The sequence below is a fragment of the Vipera berus genome, assembly GCF_964194415.1.
Source record: "Vipera berus genome assembly, chromosome: 7".
Lineage (NCBI taxonomy): Eukaryota > Metazoa > Chordata > Lepidosauria > Squamata > Viperidae > Vipera > Vipera berus.
This window is the reverse complement of record NC_138209.1, coordinates 65,224,533-65,242,469: the sequence shown is the minus strand read 5'-3', so window position 1 is coordinate 65,242,469 and position 17,937 is coordinate 65,224,533. Positions and strand designations below refer to the sequence as shown.

The 17,937-nt window shown below is 35.5% G+C and overlaps 1 protein-coding gene across 2 annotated transcripts in view; it reads right to left on the bottom strand.

Moving 5' to 3' along the window:
• Window positions 1–17,937, bottom strand: part of TLL1 (tolloid like 1) — a gene marked incomplete at both ends in the record, with an annotated part of 124,363 nt that overhangs the window by 16,217 nt on the left and 90,209 nt on the right. For both annotated transcript variants that reach the window (XM_081333248.1, XM_081333249.1), the window contains 6 exons: window positions 1,835–2,030; window positions 3,526–3,671; window positions 4,601–4,717; window positions 5,789–5,891; window positions 10,081–10,196; window positions 16,571–16,695. In XM_081333248.1, coding sequence (XP_081189374.1) covers window positions 1,835–2,030; window positions 3,526–3,671; window positions 4,601–4,717; window positions 5,789–5,891; window positions 10,081–10,196; window positions 16,571–16,695 — 803 coding nt within the window. The remainder of the gene's footprint in view (window positions 1–1,834; window positions 2,031–3,525; window positions 3,672–4,600; window positions 4,718–5,788; window positions 5,892–10,080; window positions 10,197–16,570; window positions 16,696–17,937) is intronic.

The following is a 17,937-nucleotide window of genomic DNA, read 5'->3' as shown; positions in this document are numbered from 1 at the left end:
AAGGATTATATGGATCACTTTCAATCAGGTTCAAACCTGGGTACAGTATGGATACAGAATTGGTCATCCTTGCTGAAAATATCAAAGCCATTAAATACCTTAAATGCAGGGTATGGGAGTGAAGGGACGCGGTGGCTCAGTGGGTTAGGACGCTGAGCTTGTCAATCAGAAGGTCGGCAGTTTGGCGGGTCGAATCCCGAGTGCCGCGTAACAGAGTGAGCGCCTGTTACTCGTCCCAGCTTCTGCCAACCTAGCAGTTCGAAAGCACGTAAAAAATGCAAGTAGAAAAATAGGGACCACTACGGTGGGAAGGTAACAGCGCTCCGTGCGCCTTTGGCATCTAGTCATGCCAGCCACATGACCATGGAGACGTCCTCAAACAAGTGCTGGCTCTTCGGCTTTGAAACGGAGATGAGCACCGGCCCCTAGAGTCAGAAACGTCTAGCACGCATGTGCGGGAGAACCTTTACTTTACCTTATGGGAGTGATATGACCCACTGGATGAGGGTTGTTTTTTTCTTGGCACATCTTTTTGTGTATGGTTGTTTTGGTGTATTGTTTTATGCTTTGATTATGGGTTTTAATTGACTTCTGCTATTTTCTGATGATATACGGTGCCCTGAGTTGAGCAGCTGTGTAAATAAATAAATGCTGCTATATTCAATTATATTCAGTTGATTCTTGTATTGTATTTTACTTAGTTGGATATTCTCATTACTCTATAGAGAGGTTCTAGCTCCACCCTGCTTTAGGCTACCTCCAGTATAATAAACCCTTTTTAGGCTACCTCCAGTTTAATAAACCATCGGAGCTTCAAAAGAATTGTGTTGCAATCTCAGCTTTAAAATGAACTCTTAGCAAAATTAGTGAGAGAAGTTGTCCCTAGAAATACATTCAAATCACTTGGGATCTTCTGGTTTAGGAAACCACTTTATAATGAGAATAAATGAAAGATGAAAAAGAAACCTGCAAACTCATAGATTAAACTAATCTAACAGTCTCAGTAGTGAAGGCTACAGGATCAGGGGCAGAAGCAGGAAAAAATGTCTGAACAATAAAATAATCTACATTATTTTCTTCTACGTTTTATCAGTAGCAATAGCTATTAGATTTACATGCTGCTTCACAGTGATTTACAGAACCAGAATATTACCCCCAATTATCTGGGTCCTCATTTTACCAGTCTCGGAAGGATGGAAGGCTGAGTCAACCTTGAGCCAGTCAGGATTAAAGGAATCAAACTCCTGGCGATGTGAGCAGAATTAATCTGCAATGTTGTTATTGTTAGTTGCGAAGTCGTTTCCGACCCATCGGACAACGTTCCTCCAGGCCTTCCTGTCCTCTACCATGTTCTAGAGTCCATTTAGGCTCACGCATACTGCTTCAGTGACTCCATCCAGCCACCTCATTCTCTGTTGTCCCCTTCTTCTCTTGTCCTCAACCTTTCCCAGCATTAGGCTCTTCTCCAGTGAGTCTTTCCTTGTCATTAGGTGGCCAAAGTATTTGAGTTTCAACTTCAGGATCTGGCCTTCTAAAGAGCAGTCAGGGTTGATCTCCTCTAGGACTGACCGGTTTGATTGCCTTGCATTCCAAGGGACTCGCAGGAGTCTTCTCTAGCACCATAGCTCAAAGGCCTCAATTCTTTGGAGCTCAGCCTTTCTTATGGTCCAACTTCACAGACATACATTGCAATTGGGAAGACCATAGCCTTGACTATACGCACTTTTGTTGGCAGGGTGATGTCTCTGCTTTTTAGTGTGCTGTCTAGATTTGTAATCACTGCACCACCACAGCTCTTAAATGTAACTACCCCACTAATTGCCCAAACTGTTACCTTTAAAAAAATTGGCAGCAAATCCTGCTTTATTGACTGTTCCGTCAGAAACAAACTTCATCCATAGGGTATTTGAGGTAGATCTTATATCTTCAGGTTTATCATAGCCACAAAAATGGCCAATCAAAGGGCTGCTTTCACTCAACCCATCTCGGACTTCTAAATAATCATAGGCACAATTATCATGTCTCTCAATCTGCAAACATAAAATGGTATTTGATCAAAATTATAATATGCTAACATATGCTAAAATTATAATATGCTAATATTTCTGCTAGCAATTTTTAGATTAGCTGAATTACTTAGTTTTTACTATAAAAATATTTGTAGTCTAATTATAAAAGCTTCTTTACATTTCATTAAGACTAAATGTCAAGGATTTATATTATACTGTTTTCTTGGGAAACCTATTCAAATTCTGAGCAGGGCTTCTTTAAAAAGTAAAACTAAATTGGAGATAAGATTATGTTGGCACCAAGAGATGTTTATTTGTCATCCCTGTGGCCAAATATGTATCAAGCTGAACTTAAGGTAGATGCAAGTAGGAAAAGTAGGAAAAGTTATATAGCTTGGAAATTCAACAGATAATGTAGTTTATTGAGCAACAAAAATCATTTTCAATATAATTTTAATATAACAGATTAGATTGGAATATATTTTTTGCCTTAGTTAAAATTTAGTACAGTTAAAAATTTCTTTACTTGATTCAGTCCAGTGGTCTATTGGGGCTAGCAATTCTAATTTGGAAGCCATATTTCTTTGATATCTCCAGGAAGCAGGGAAGCTAGTATCTTTAAACAGAGATATTAGTACCACAAGGCTTCCAATTTTATAACTGTGCTATTTAAGGGATATTTTATATCTTACTGAGAATGCTTTCCCCTCAGTCCTTAGTCCAGATGAGTTTCATTAAGATGGCTCTTTAATCTTTTGACATTTCTTTAGAATACAGTTCTGCAACCTAAGTTGATTGATTATGAGCTGGATTGCAGTGTGAATTCCTATTATTTTTAACAGCTAATGAAAAGGAAAGAAAGTAGACATACAGTAAAAAAAATCAGAGCTCTCTGTATAAAAACTTTATAAATTTTATTTTACTAAGTTTCATTTATATATTTCTAGCTACCTATTTTATAATCCCTGTGTCACAGAGGGAGTTTGAACGACGTTATGAAATATATATTCCTAGCCTAGATCATAACACAAATCAGAAAAGCTTAGCGTTATAGGCTTATTTAACAGTATGTAATAAATATGGCTGCAAATAGAATTACACTGTAGAAAAATTAAAATTATAAATCGTTACAAAATTCATTACAATTTTGGTCCCTTTATAAAATATCAGCACGACGTAATTGTATGAAGAGGGAAATGGGAACAAAGAGATTTTAGAAAGAAATAAAAGTCCTACTCCTTAAATAGACTTTGGAACAGGATTGGTTCCTTGTTAAAAGAAACTATTGTCACTTTTTAGAACTTTCCTATTCAAATACTGAGATAATATAAAACCCTTTCATCTTTTGAAATTTCTCCAATGAAAAAACTCTCAGTGAAAGGAAATATGAACTACTGTATGGCTTTATGTTATACAGAGAGTGCTTTGTGTCTATGTTGGCTTAATGAGGATTCCCTTAAATGTCACTGTCAGTTAGCCACGAGATGGTTTGCTCAGATCAGTTAAAAGGCTTTACCTCAAATGCCTGAAAGGTTAATCCGACATTGTAGTTCTCTGATACTGTTATTTTCCACACACATTCTTTCATTGGTCTGTAGTCATCTGGATAATTAGGAGACTGGATCTGGCCTTCATTTTTATGTATCTCACCTCCACAAATTGCTAAAGAACACAAAAGAAGAAATGTAGGCTTATTTCCAGTGTTAACATTTTATTTTTAATGAGAAGTTACTTGTGTCTGGAGGACCCATTCAAATGACAAATATGTGAATCCTTCATCAAGTGTTCCTGGTAAAATTTATGTTTAAAACTGTATGCAGTGCAATCCACCCACAGTATGTATACTGTAAATTATAGACTGGATAGGAGCCATAGGAAATGACCCAGCAGCTTCAGTGTCTGGGCCAATACCTTTTAATGTAGGGGTTTCCCTTTGTTGCCTATGAAAGGGAAATAAATGCTTGGCATGCACAATGGGAAATATGCAGTGCATGGAAAATTCCCTTCTCATCAGAAAGGAAGCTCTAAGCATGCAAATCCTGGTATGCTGCCACAGTTTGCAGGTTTATTACAACTCAGAAGGGTCCAGAAATATCTACTGAGAGATTAAAACACAAAATAAGATACTTGAAAGTTGTGTAAAATAATAACTATATTACCCAAGTATTCTCAGGGCTTGGATGCAAGAAAACATTGATTTGGCCTGGCCTCCACAATGCATATCCACACCTGAACTCACATCTACCAACCCATCCTTACTTTAACACACAAGGTAATCTTCTCCAGTTTGATCCCTTATAAGTTTATTGGGTCTGTAATTAATAAGCTTCAGTAAATCTGGCCAGTACGGAAGACTGCTAATTATCCTAAAAGTAATCTAAATAATTCCTCAAAACTTTCCTCTTTGAGGAAATCTGAGGGGGAAAAAATAGCAAGTGATTACCTCAAGAGACATAGTTTAGTATTTTGGTATTTCCCTTCCTTTTCTTAAAATTCACATGTTATGCCAAAATGCATGTTCTGCTGAATTTGGGCCACAGATGTTAATCTGGTATAAAAGTTTAACCTAGCTGACTTGCCTAAGGACTCACCTTCATAAATGGCTGCAAAACCTTTTCCTACCCAGTTGCTGCTGCTGCGGAACTCGATCCACATTCTACTATCGCTAGATGTGAGGGTGTTTGAGAGTTTATCTCCGCAGAATCTGCCTAAAAAAATGTAAAAAGTGAGATAATGCATTTTAAGGCATCTCTAAAGGTCATGTCATGCCATGCAGTATGATATAAGCAGTCCGAAATCTAAACTACAGTTCTGGAAGATGGATGGATGGATGGATGGATGGATGGATGGATAATAGATAGATAGATAGATAGATAGATAGATAGATAGATAGATAGATAGATAGATACATAGATAGATAGATAGATAGATAGATAGATAGATAGATAGATAGATAGATATAGACAGACAGACGGATGGATGGATGGATGGATGGATGGACGGACAGATGATAGATATAGACAGATGGACGGACAGATGATAGATAAAGACAGACAGACAGATGATAGATAGATGAAAGAGAGAGAGATAAGAGAGAGATGATAGATATTATTTTTGTTTGGGGGAATCATTTAAATTTGGCTTCGAATTGTAAATTTATTTAATTCCCTACTGGAAATGGCAATGTGTCACCCAACTAGGTGAACTTCAAAGGATGCACAGACACTGCTCGCCAAACCTTGATTTAATCGCTCTTCCAGCTTTTACTTTGCCACTGCTTTTACTCAGGTAAAGGAATGGCTATGCTGGAGTAAAGTGTGTGGGGTGTGTGTGTGTCGTGTTTGTTTGACAACAGTGGACAATAATACAGCCAGATGAGAATAAAATAAAATTTAATGTGGAACAAACATTGGAGAAGAAATAATTTGATTTTTTTAAAAAAAGCTTTACTGTGAAGGAAATAATGCAGATGTGTAAATAACAGACACTAACTTACTATGTTTAAACTAAAATACCCTAACCTATATTCATTCTGAAATCATATCTTGAGACAAAGTGTACCCATAACATAATATCATCCTATAACACTTTTCCCAGCTTTTTCATGTGCACATAAAAAAGAAGAAGGATTTGGACTGCATGATTGTGGTTGCAATCTTGACTTTTTTATCCCTCCCTACAGACAACCCCACTTGATTCAAAATATTAACTCCATTTCCATTTATGTTATTGTTATTTCTATCTTTCAGTTTTCAAAAGTGACCACAATAGTTTCATACCAAGCAGAGGTGATTTTCTCCAGTAGCCATCTCTTACTTCAATGTAGTCATACCAGCAGAGGCTGCTCTTATAAAGGTCCATTGTTGTAAAGTTTAGAACAATCTGGAATAAGTGTAAAAGAGATAAAATACCAATAAGTTGGTTTGTAGCCTGACAAAAAAAAGAAAATTGGGAAGCTTTTCTTACCAGTATACTGGCTTTAAAGTAGAAGAAGATATTTCTAAAATAGTTTTGGAAGTCTTGCCTTCTGAATAGCATCATATGGGGCATGTATGTGTTTATGACAGACAGAAGAACACAGGACATGTGGGTGATTAAAAAGGGAAATCAAAAACTGCTCTTACAGATGTAACAGAAGGAAGGGATTGTTAATTTTCTGATAAAATCCAGTAGTAAGGATTTTGAACTTTTATTTTGTTAGTCATGATGAACCTAACAGATTGCATCCATTTCATGGTTCATATTTTAGATAGTCACTAGAACGTCTTTAACAGAATCTCTCCAGCATATTCATATCAAAAACATTTATATGAAATGCATTAATCGTGTGTCCTAGTAATTTTAATTTTAGCAGTGAAACATATCAGATGCTACTATGGATTTCATCACCCTTTTAAACAAGAGAGAAAAATGGTGTCTGATTTCTTGCATCCTACAAAGCAATCAGTTGGATCAGAGGTCAATCTCCATAATGGCATCTGACATAAGAATTCTTCATTATTACCACACTTTAGAATAGAGACAATAGATATGTCTTTGATTTCCTGCAGGCAGGAGCAGAAACTTTGAAATGTAGGAAGGGGATAAAAGCTTTGCATTGATTATTTTTAAAGTAAGGTTTAATACTGTGGTTTGGCCTATTATACAAATAGACACTTATTGTGATCATAACTGTATCAGAGGTGGCCAATCATTTTCTGGGCAGTGTCTGCCTAAAGCAGGGGTAGGCAACCTTGGCTCTTTTATGACTTGTGGTCTTCAACTCTCAGAATTCCTGAGCCAGCCAAGCTGGCTCAGGAATTCTGGGAGTTGAACTCCACAAATCATAAGAGAGCCAAGGTTGCCTACCTCTGGCCTAAAGCATTCCAATAACACCAGAGTATTGATTATTTTGAATGCAACCATTTTAAGATGGAACATATCATATTTTGAATAATTGCTTTAAAATGATTATTTGCTATTGTGCAGTTACTGAAATTTCATACTGCAATGGTATACTTCTTCTGACAACCACTTTGCATATGTCCTTTGTATGTGAATGGGAATCTATCCATTCTCTACTTGAGATAAGGAAATAAAACACTGATATTTGAACAATAAACTTAAATGTTTACTTACTGGTTTTCACCTGCCCATAATTTACATAGAGTACACTATGAAAATCACATCATACTGAAGTTATGGAAACATTTTTGTAATTTGATGTTAAGAGATTTATAAACTACCCAAAATATATCAAGATATAAAATAGTACGCAATGTTCTAATGATAAGCTTGTAAGCCGCCCTGAGTCTTCGGAGAAGGGCGGGATATAAATGGAATTAAAATAAAATAAAAATAAAAATATATCTAATTTTGTTACTTTATTTAATTGTTTATTAAATTGCATGTATTCTTGGAAGGAAAAGGCATGTTGGTTAATTCATTGGTTTCTACAATCATATCAATGATTTTCTGGAACTGATATTCTGTTGCCTATATTTTATATAGCAATTGTTTTATGTCATTGACATTGTTTTTTAAAACAGCAAGTAGAAACAGTAATTATGTGAGAGATCTGTGACCAAATTTTATTACCAAATTACCATCCTGTGTTATTGTTATGATAATCAGTAGGAGGAGTGTTAGCAAATACTACACTAAATTCTACTAATACTCCAGTATTATTATCAAAATGAGGATAGCTAAAATGTGCCCAGTAGCATAACACTCAGATATTATCTGCAATATGCATTCTTTTGACACTCTGCCTAAGTTCTGTTTGTTTTGATATATAGTATATGAGCCAAATAATGGCCAAGGAGCCAGAAAGGTGAACTCAACCTTCAGATTTCTACAATAAAATAAACTTTGTTTGTTATTTTCAATTATTAAGGATCTGGCTTTGGCATTAATAAATATCTGGACTTTTCTGTCCTTTGTTCATGACTACTGGGACTGGAACAATCTGTTTATAAGTTTTTGGGTTTAAAACTGGGATCCAAATAGTTAACACACAAACTGGTTACAATGCAGTGGAACTGAAGCACATGGTAGTCTGGCACCACAGCTGTGTTTACAACTGCCAACTACTTCCATGACTGACTAAAGAATTAGCCATGCTCCAGCCCACCCATTGAAATGGATGGACTGAAGCTTTATGAGCAATGTTGGACTATTACCAAAACATGTTGATACATTAGCAATATGTTATTTTCATTTTCTTATATGCTATAAATTGTAGGATTTCTGATATACCTATTTTTATTACAGACCATATGTAATTATGACTTGCTTAAACAAAGTAAATTCCACTTTGAAAGCGGGCAACTAAATTTCATTTTTGATGTGTGCCATTGTGCCCACAGTAAAAAAATGACAATAAGGGTTATTTTATCTTATCTAATTACACACTTCATAATGAAATATTAAGTACATTTTAATTATTTTCAAAATTCAATTTCTAGTGACTGTTTCTTCTCCCAAATGCAAGCACGCTTGCACAACAGACTCAATTATTTGAATTAAAAGAAAAAAAGTTATAGAATTCAGCTTTGTCCTTCCATTTTTTATCCTTCTGAGAATGCACAAGTCAGGATGAAAAACTATTTGTTACATATCTCTCCCTTGTGTTATGAAGTGAAGCTAGTAGAACAGTACTATAGCATGGTCATTCAGCAGAGGAAGAAAAAAACACATTAAATGATGGAGAGGAATGGCATACTGGACATGGAATCTCTCAATAGAACAAAAATCGTTCAAAACTGGTTGTTATGAGAACACAATGGCTAAATATGACATTGCTTGTTGTCTTCAATGCCATAAAGTTACTTTAATATATGTTCTGCAACAGCAGACATAGAAAAAATAGAGACAAAGCAGACCAAGAGTTAAAGAGGACTGTATGATTACAAATTTCCAAAGTTAAACAATCAATGAACATTGGTCAGCACAATTTAAAAATTAGTGGCTATATAAACAAATCAGAAGTAGCAATGATGTCTGATGCAGAGTAATCTGTTTCATTTTCACAGCTCTATCAGAATGCAGTGGGATAATTCAAATAGGTTCTCAGGATTTGACAAAACTAAACAACAAGTTAAGTGCAATCTTTTCATCAAATGAGCAATTTTCAGATAACCATTTGTATCGAAGAAATAACTAACAATCTTTGATCTGTGACTAAAAGCTCTTCCCATTTCTAGCAGAGCTATGGCCCTGACAGCGGGTAACAGAATAGGTAGTCAGGAAAATTCTTGAAGTTTAAAAGCATACTTAATTGTTTTCCAAATTAAAGGGTTGAGACATACTTCTGACATGAATGTTAAGAAATAGTAAGAAATTTCTAAAAAAAACCCACCCCAAGACTAAAAAATTGTTTCTTTTAAATTCCTATGCTGTCTACAAAAATAGTAGGATCATCTGTTTTTGAGCCTCCCTCAGTGTGTACCATGACCAACGTAACTAAAATCCATGATGCTAGTATTTTTTGTCTAAATGTGAAATCACCAGACTGCACTCATTTTCACATGAAGTTTCAAGCATAAATGGATCTGCAATAAAGGGATTTATAAAAGGGACGAAAATGTAGTTCAAAGGCTTTATTTGAATAACCCACTCTTAACAAACCCAATAGGGACGCAGTGGCTCAGTGGATTACGACGCTGAGCTTGTTGATCAGAAGGTCGGCAGTTTGGCGGGTCGAATCCCGAGTGCCGCGTAACAGAGTGAGCGCCTGTTATTCGTCCCAGCTTCTGCCAACCTAGCAGTTTGAAAGCACGTAAAAATGCAAGTTGAAAAATAGGGACCACTACGGTGGGAAGGTAACAGCGTTCCATGCGCCTTTGGCGTCTAGTCATGCTGGCCACATGACCACGGAGATGTCCTCGGACAAGCGCTGGCTCTTCGGCTTTGAAACGGAGATGAGCACCAGCCCCTAGAGTCGGAAATGACTAGCACGCATGTGCGGGGGAACCTTTACCTTTTTAACAAACCCAAGCCCTCAAAGCCCTTCACTTTTAGCACTTTAAAATTTCTAATAAAAAAATGTTTTCTTTCTCGGGAACCAGAGTTGGAAATCAGAGTAAAGTACCTTTTCTCCAGGAGTCACTGAAATTCTCCATATGCAATGTGTGTATGAAGGATAACCATTTGGAAATCCTGGCGAGGAAAAGTTGCCGGTAGACTCTTGCAAGGTTTCACCACATGCTAAAAAACATCAGATAATAGAGAAATTATGAGCACTCTGGGAAGGGGTGCTTAAGTAAGCACGCTTCTTCTTACTGGGATTCACCAGAAGCAGAAGAGAAATGCTTGTACTCAGATGACCATCCTTTATGCAAAGCCCGTATTTCAAGAGTTAGCCATGAGTAAATACTTTTCTAGATAGTTTTCTTTAAATCAGAATGACAGCAGGCTTTAAAATTGCTCTGTTGAGTCAACCAGGCAAGTAAACTTTCTTTTTTTCACTACAATATTGTAAAGGGAGGGGGGGGGAAATACAGCGCTGAAAAAGTGAAACCATTGCTATGATGTAGGAAATCAACTACCATGTTCATTTAATAACTATTTGATCTAGGATATATGCCAGATTGTATTTGTTGTGGCAATGTGCCACAAGAAATACAATCTGGCAGATATCCTAGATCAAATAGTTATTAAATGAAAATGGTAGTTGATTTCCTGCATCATAGCAATGGTTTCACTTTGTTTTCAAACGTTTTATCACTAATCAGGGAGTAAGACACAGATGCAATATGACCCCCTGGCTGTTTAAACTACTTGAGATTAATCAAGTAAGGAATGTTGGTGATGACCTTACAATCATGCTGGTTGGGCATGTGAAACAAATCCAGAAGTACCAGCAAAGTCATAATCCCCCTTCCAGAATCTGGTAAAGTTCCCCACCAAAATGATTAAAGCAAAGTTAGTACAATACTCGGGTCAAAATCTCAACAAGTAGATCTAATACTGTAGATATTTAACCAGCAGCTAATTTGATATAGCAGAATTTTCAAATTGCAGGGGCCAACATTTTTATCACCTTAATTTTTAGAATCATGTTGAAACCTGAAGAAGCCAACAACTGATCTTTCCTCTTTCCCCAACAGTAGTCATTATGCAACCCTCCACCTTGTTGTTGAGACACGCTTTTTTGTGTGCCATACTCTCACCTACTTTCATTTGTATCTTTTAACATCAAGCTGTGACAAATTTCCTCCCACACTGCCTACTCCAAGAATCTATACCTACATAACCGCTAAAAGAAGGGTGCCCAACAGGGTGAGCAATAGACAGATGGCCAGCAGGCTCAGGAAACTGATACAAGCCTGAGTAATCTGGTTCTGCCAAGAGCACATAATCCAAGACTTGCTCCTACAGACAAGTACAAGCCTTATGGTGCAGCATGCTTTCCCTCTCCCTTGTAGAATAGAATAGAATAGAATAGAATAGAATAGAATAGAATAGAATAGAATAGAATAGAATAGAATAGAATAGAATAGAATAGAATAGAATAGAATAGAATAGAATAGAATAGAATAGAATAGAATAGAATAGAATAGAATAGAATAGAATCTGGAAGGGACTTTGGAGGTCTTCTAGTTCAACCCCCTGCTTCAACCCCCTTTACCATTTCAGACAAATGGTTATGCAATCTCTTCTTAAAAGCTTCCAGTGTTGGAGCATTCACAACATCTGGAGGCAGGTTGTTCCACTGATTAATTGTTCTAACTGTCAGGAAGTTTCTCCTTAGTTCTAGGTTGTTTCTCTCCTTGACTAGTTTCCATCCATTGCTTCTTGTCCTGCCTTCAGGTACTTTGGAGAATAGCTTGACTCCCTCTTCTTTGTGGCAACCCCGGAGATATTGGAACACTGCTATCATGTCACTTCTCGACCTTTTCTTCATTAAACTAGACGTACCTAATTCCATTCTTTATATGTTTTAGCCTCCAGTCCCCTAATCATCTTTGTTGCTCTTCTCAGTACTTTCTAGTCTCAACATTTTTTTTTTACATCGTGGTGACCAAAACTGGATGCAGTATTCCAAGTGTGGTCTTACCAAGGCATTGTAAAGTGGTGTTAAAACTTCACATGATCTTGATTCTATCCCTCTGTTAATGCAGCCTAGCACTGTGTTGGCTTTTTTGGCAACTGCAGCATACTGCTGGCTCATATTTAAGTAACTGTCCATTAGGACTCCAAGATCCCTCTCATGGTTACTACTATTGAGCAAGGTACCACCTATACAATACCTGTGCATTTGGTTTTTCTTGCCTAAATGTAGAACCTTACCAAATGTAGAACATTTACTAAATGTAGAACATTTACCTGGACTACGCATTAGTCTTTTTTGCAACCACTACTTACATAGTAATGATACAATGTAGGGTTCCTCAAACTTGGCCCTTTTATGACTTGTGGACTTCAACTCCCAGAATCCCTCAGCCAGAGTACCTGGCTGAGGAATTCTGGGAGTTGAAGTCCACAAGTCATGAAAGGGCCAAGTTGAAGACCCCTGATATTATGTTTGGTGTTACCCCTTTCATTTTACTGCTATATTGACAATTAGCTATTGGTAATTATTTTTATTTTGCTAATCTCTGACAATATTTTGTTTCAGCAGCTCTGCATGAATATGTTTATTTTTCTCTTGTGTGGCAATTTTTTAATTTTATTCTCACCTAACCCCATTGACATAACACTAATAGTAAAAAAATAAGCAAGATGAAAGGGACCTAGTCTAATCCAAACTTCTACTTAAGCAGGAGACCCTATATCATTCCAGACAAATGGCTGTCCAATCTCTTCTTAAAAACCTCCACAACCTCACTAACTTCTGGAAGCAAGCAGTTCGGCTGATTTATTGTTAGTGCTGCCAGGAAATTTCTCCTTAGTTCCCAGTTGGATCTCTCTTTGATAGGTTTCCATACATGCCAGGTCTAAAGCTGGTGTATTTCCTGGACCTTGTGCTGAGCTTGAGTAGGAAATGATGAATGTACAGTATCAACACTTTGGAGCATCCATTCCCTGCTCCCTGATGAAGGAATGTCAGAGGGTTGTGCAATACATAGGTGTAGCTTCAATGATATCCTTTCCTTTTTTTATCATACTCTGCAGATACTTCTGCTACTACACAACTTCTTAATTATCTTTATGGGCTTCAATCAACGTGGCTTTTTCTGTAGATCTAAATGTCTGTTGAACATCTCATATTTGAGACCTGCATTTCCTAATCACAGTGGAGTAGGCCAGTCACAGGAATAATAAAAAGCAAATTAATTATAAGATATTTTCAAAGCCTTTAGATGTAAGTCAAAAAAGATCAGCTATTGGATTAAGATAGACTGGTGATATTGCTCTCTGGCTAATGTTATATTCAGTCTTACCTAAATTTAAACATGATAGCATGGCAAAAAATAGCTATTATATATATATATATATATATATATATATATATATATATATATATATATATATATATATATATATATATATATATATATATATATATATATATATATATATATATATATATATATATATATATATATATATATATATATATATATATATATATATATATATATATATATATATATATGTGTGTGTGTGTGTGTGTGTGTGTGTGTGTGTGTGTGTGTGTGTGTGATATGTTAACTCTTATATATATATATATATTATAGTAACACATAATAAAGTACTATAACAATCTTAAAGTTCATTTTAAGCATGCAAGGAAAGTATCTGTAAATGCCATGTGAAAATGTCTAATAGTGCAGAGTAACATCTTGCCATATCTGTAGAAAAAGAATCATTGGTTTATCCTAAAATATTTTCCCTTTCACTCTATACACCAAGCATGCATCACATGACATCTAATCAAATATGAGTTGCATATTAAATAATTTACTCAGCACTAGACATTTGCGAAGTAAATACCATAGCTACTTATCAACAGTTTATTTTTAACTCTGCAATCATTACTAATTCCACTAAACTGCAGAGGTTTGGTATCTTGCGTTTCTTGAAGCTGACTGCTGTAAACTTAAAACTGTATTAAACTTTCTTTCTAGTCTGAAAAATGTCTTAGTGGCAGAAAAGAAACAAAACCAACAGAATAACAAACAATAACATCATTGAAAGACAACCAGCAGTGTCACCAAAACTCATCTGTGGCTTATTTGCACTATGAAGTTGCCAGTCTGAAATGCTTACCTGCAGTACAGATTTAAAAGGTTATTTTTCTCATTTTTTTTAACTGTGAGATATAATAATCTGGAAGTCCAAACAGGCTGGCGATACAAGTAGTCCTCAACTTAACAACGCTTCATTCAGTGACTGTTTTAAGTTACAATGACACTGAAAAAAGTGACTTATAACCATTTTTCCCCACTGATGACTGCTGCAGCATCTCCACAGTCATGTGATCAAAGTTTGGATATTTGACAACTGTCTCATATTTATGACGACTGCAGTGTCCCAAGGTCATGCAATCACCTTTTGCGACTTTCTGACAAGCAGAGTTAATGGCGAAGCCAGATTCACGTTACAGCCGTGTTACTAACTTAACAACTGCAGTGATTCACTTAACAACTGTCTCGTTTAGCAATGGAAATGTTGGGCTTAATTGTGGTTGTAAGTTGAGGACTTCTATACAGAAAGTATCGGAAGAAGTAGGAGATTAAAGTGATACAGAAAAGCAATTGTAGAATGTAGCATGAAGACATCTCTTTAAATAGCTTCATATATGCTCTTATGTACGGACAGCAAGAGAAGCTAAAAGGAAGTTTGTGGAACTGGCATCTTCACAGCCAGTGTTCAAAACTCATTTGTTTCTTGGGGACAGGGTCTACCGAGGTGTATAAGAAGTGTCAAATTACAGATTTCCTTCCCTCCATATTCACAATACAGGGCTTTGGCTACAATACTGTAGTTGTTCTCATCAGGAATCACTCAATCCCATCAGCAGAATAAATTTTATCTGACTGGAAAATTTAATTTTTAGTTCATCACTTTTCATTTAAAAGTGGACTCTGTCTCTGCCACAGTGGGAATAACTGCATGAAAAATACCAAACTCCCTGCGGCCTACTTAATTACCTCTTCCATATCTCCATACAGATTTGAGGGTGGGAGAATATAATTTTTTCCCCAACCTTCAATTATGAAATTATGAAAGATGTTGTAATGTAATATGAATGAGGATCATGTTTATGTATGATTAAGATGGAGGATTAGTTTATTCCTAACCTATTCAATTTCATTTCTTTAACACAACTAAGTTATGAAAACTAAAACAATAAAAGATTGTTTTAGTGGATATTACAGAACCACGGTTTTTCCCCCCTCTAAATGAAGAAAGGCTACGTGTTTCTCATCCATTCACCACCTCATTCATGTGCAAAAATATAAAAAGTATTGCTCTTTAAACTAACTGTAGAGTCTATGAAGTCCTATAGCTCAATATTTTTGGTATTTTTCAATGTGAATAAGCAAAAGTCTAATAATAAAATTGCATGGAGAATAATCATTAATATATCTACCTAGTATTAGAAAGAACATAATTATGAATTGTTAATTTTTGTGATAGCATTATAAACTGAAATAGCTTATCGTTTTTATACATGCATGCATATATACAGTATGTGTGTGAATTCCTTAATGACGTGTATTAGCTGAACACAACTTGGATGTCCTTTTATGCCTTCTATATGCAATTTTTCTAGCATATTCTGTGGTTTTTGACATAGTTGCATCATAATACAGCTTGTGATGCATTTAGAATAATATGCAAAGGTAAAGTAATAAGTTAGGAAGTAGGAAGTAAGTTATTGGGGAGACACACAGATGGACATACATGCAAGCATACACTGCATGTGTTGGGAATAGGGAACAGCTCTTTTAATGTCCCACTCTAGCAGGCACACATTAAAAAAAGCTCAGTTTCAAAATGAGTATCACATAAGTGGTGACTTGTACTGTCAGACAGAATTTTTAGGCAGGAAAAGAAATTGAAGCATGGAGAAATTCTGACCGATTACATAGTTGAGGAAGTGCAGTAAGGTAGGAATTTATGAGATTTTAGGGCCGCATGGCCCAATTTTTCTGTAAGAGCCAAAGAATCAAGTTTCAAAGCCTTCTAGAACTGGATTTTTTTTTATCAAATGTTTTACTTATTTTATGACTCATGTCTTTAAAAAAAAACTAGGACCATTTTTTTGCAAAGCAGCTAGACTTCCCTGTTGAAGTATGCTAAACAAATGCATCATCAGTCTAAATATAGATCTGGATTTAAAGTACACTACCTTAAATAAGAAATGATAGAATGAATCATGTTTTTTTCCCCACTGTCATCTCCAGCAAGTGAACAGCTACATTAGGAAAGCACAGAACTGCCTCTTGAGATGGTAAACTCAAATTCAAGCCACTGATCCCTTAATGCCTTAAGAATGTTTATGATCTCACCTTAAGTAACTGCCTAAATAGAAGCAGATAAGAAAACACCTTATTCAGAATTACAGTTAGACCTCATTAATTATATTAGAATATGCTTCTTCATGCTTAATCTCTATGATTCAATACCTGGACATCTGTACAGCTTTCTAGCTTGTGCAATATCTCCTTTACTTAATCGTGTGCGCTGACCAATGGCCGGTCGGATCCCATTATCATCCCGGGAGGGAAGTATTGTATCCAGAAACATACCCCTAAAAATAATTAAGAAGCAAAAAAAAAAAAACCAACTTATTTTTCATATCAGAAGTTTTGAATTTATTCAAGATACCCTTCAGCATGTACATTGCATTCTAGAATAAAATGAGAATTAGTAACAAAAAGCAGCCAGTGAAATGGAAAAATCAACAATTATAATGACATGGTTATTTGATTAGTCTGGCTTGTTCCTGACATTCACACAATAGGTGAAGAAACTGTTCTATTCAAGACCTTGTTCTAACAACACATCATCTTGACCTGGACCAATTATTTTAATTATACTTATTTCAAGAGAAATCCACAATACAATGATTGGTTCTCGTATTGCTAATTAGTTCATTAAAATCTGCTTCAAAGGCCTTCATTTGCTTTTTCAAAACCTCACTATATATTGTGTGCACAATCATTTTCGCAGTTTTTGATGTGTGAGAGATTAATACATTGTTCTGTTGAAATTTTCATTACAGTGACAAGAATACTTAAAATATTTATTTAAAACAACAGCAGATCTTAGGGACATAATCAGAAAAAGCGTTCAGAACCTTAATCAAAAGAGGCAATGTTTCAAATTGAAACAAAGCAATTATTGTAAAATGTTAATAATATTAAAACCAATCAACATCCAGGAGGCTATCCAAGGGATAGAAGAAACCAAACACAGGTTTCTATTCAGAAAAATAATAATAATATAATCGTATGCAAAAGAGATGCATGCATAAATAAGACTGGATTGTATCATTTTGTAATTACACATATCATTTTCAAAATAAGTAATTTTAAATGGACAATTATTTGTCCTCCATAATTGAAAAGATATATTATCTTCAAACTACAAGATTTTATCGTAGAATAGTTGGAACATTATACAGTTTTTCTATTGAGATTCTATTCTATTCTATTCTATTCTATTCTATTCTATTCTATTCTATTCTATTCTATTCTATTCTATTCTATTCCTGCTTGAGAGCAAGCAACTAAATTTCATTTTTAATGAAATTTTTAATGTGTGCCATTGTGCTCACAGTAAAAAATGATAATAAAGGCTATCTACCGTATCTATCTATCTATCTATCTATTATAGGCATAGTGATTATTTTTTCTATAAAATAGTTTTAAAGATATTAAGCATGGCTTTTAAAATCTTTTCTTTTTTAGCATTTTAGGAAACCATTCTTCAGTTTGTTACTTCCATAGCCAAGTCAAGGCTCCAATGGTTCTGAAAGCAATGTCTATAA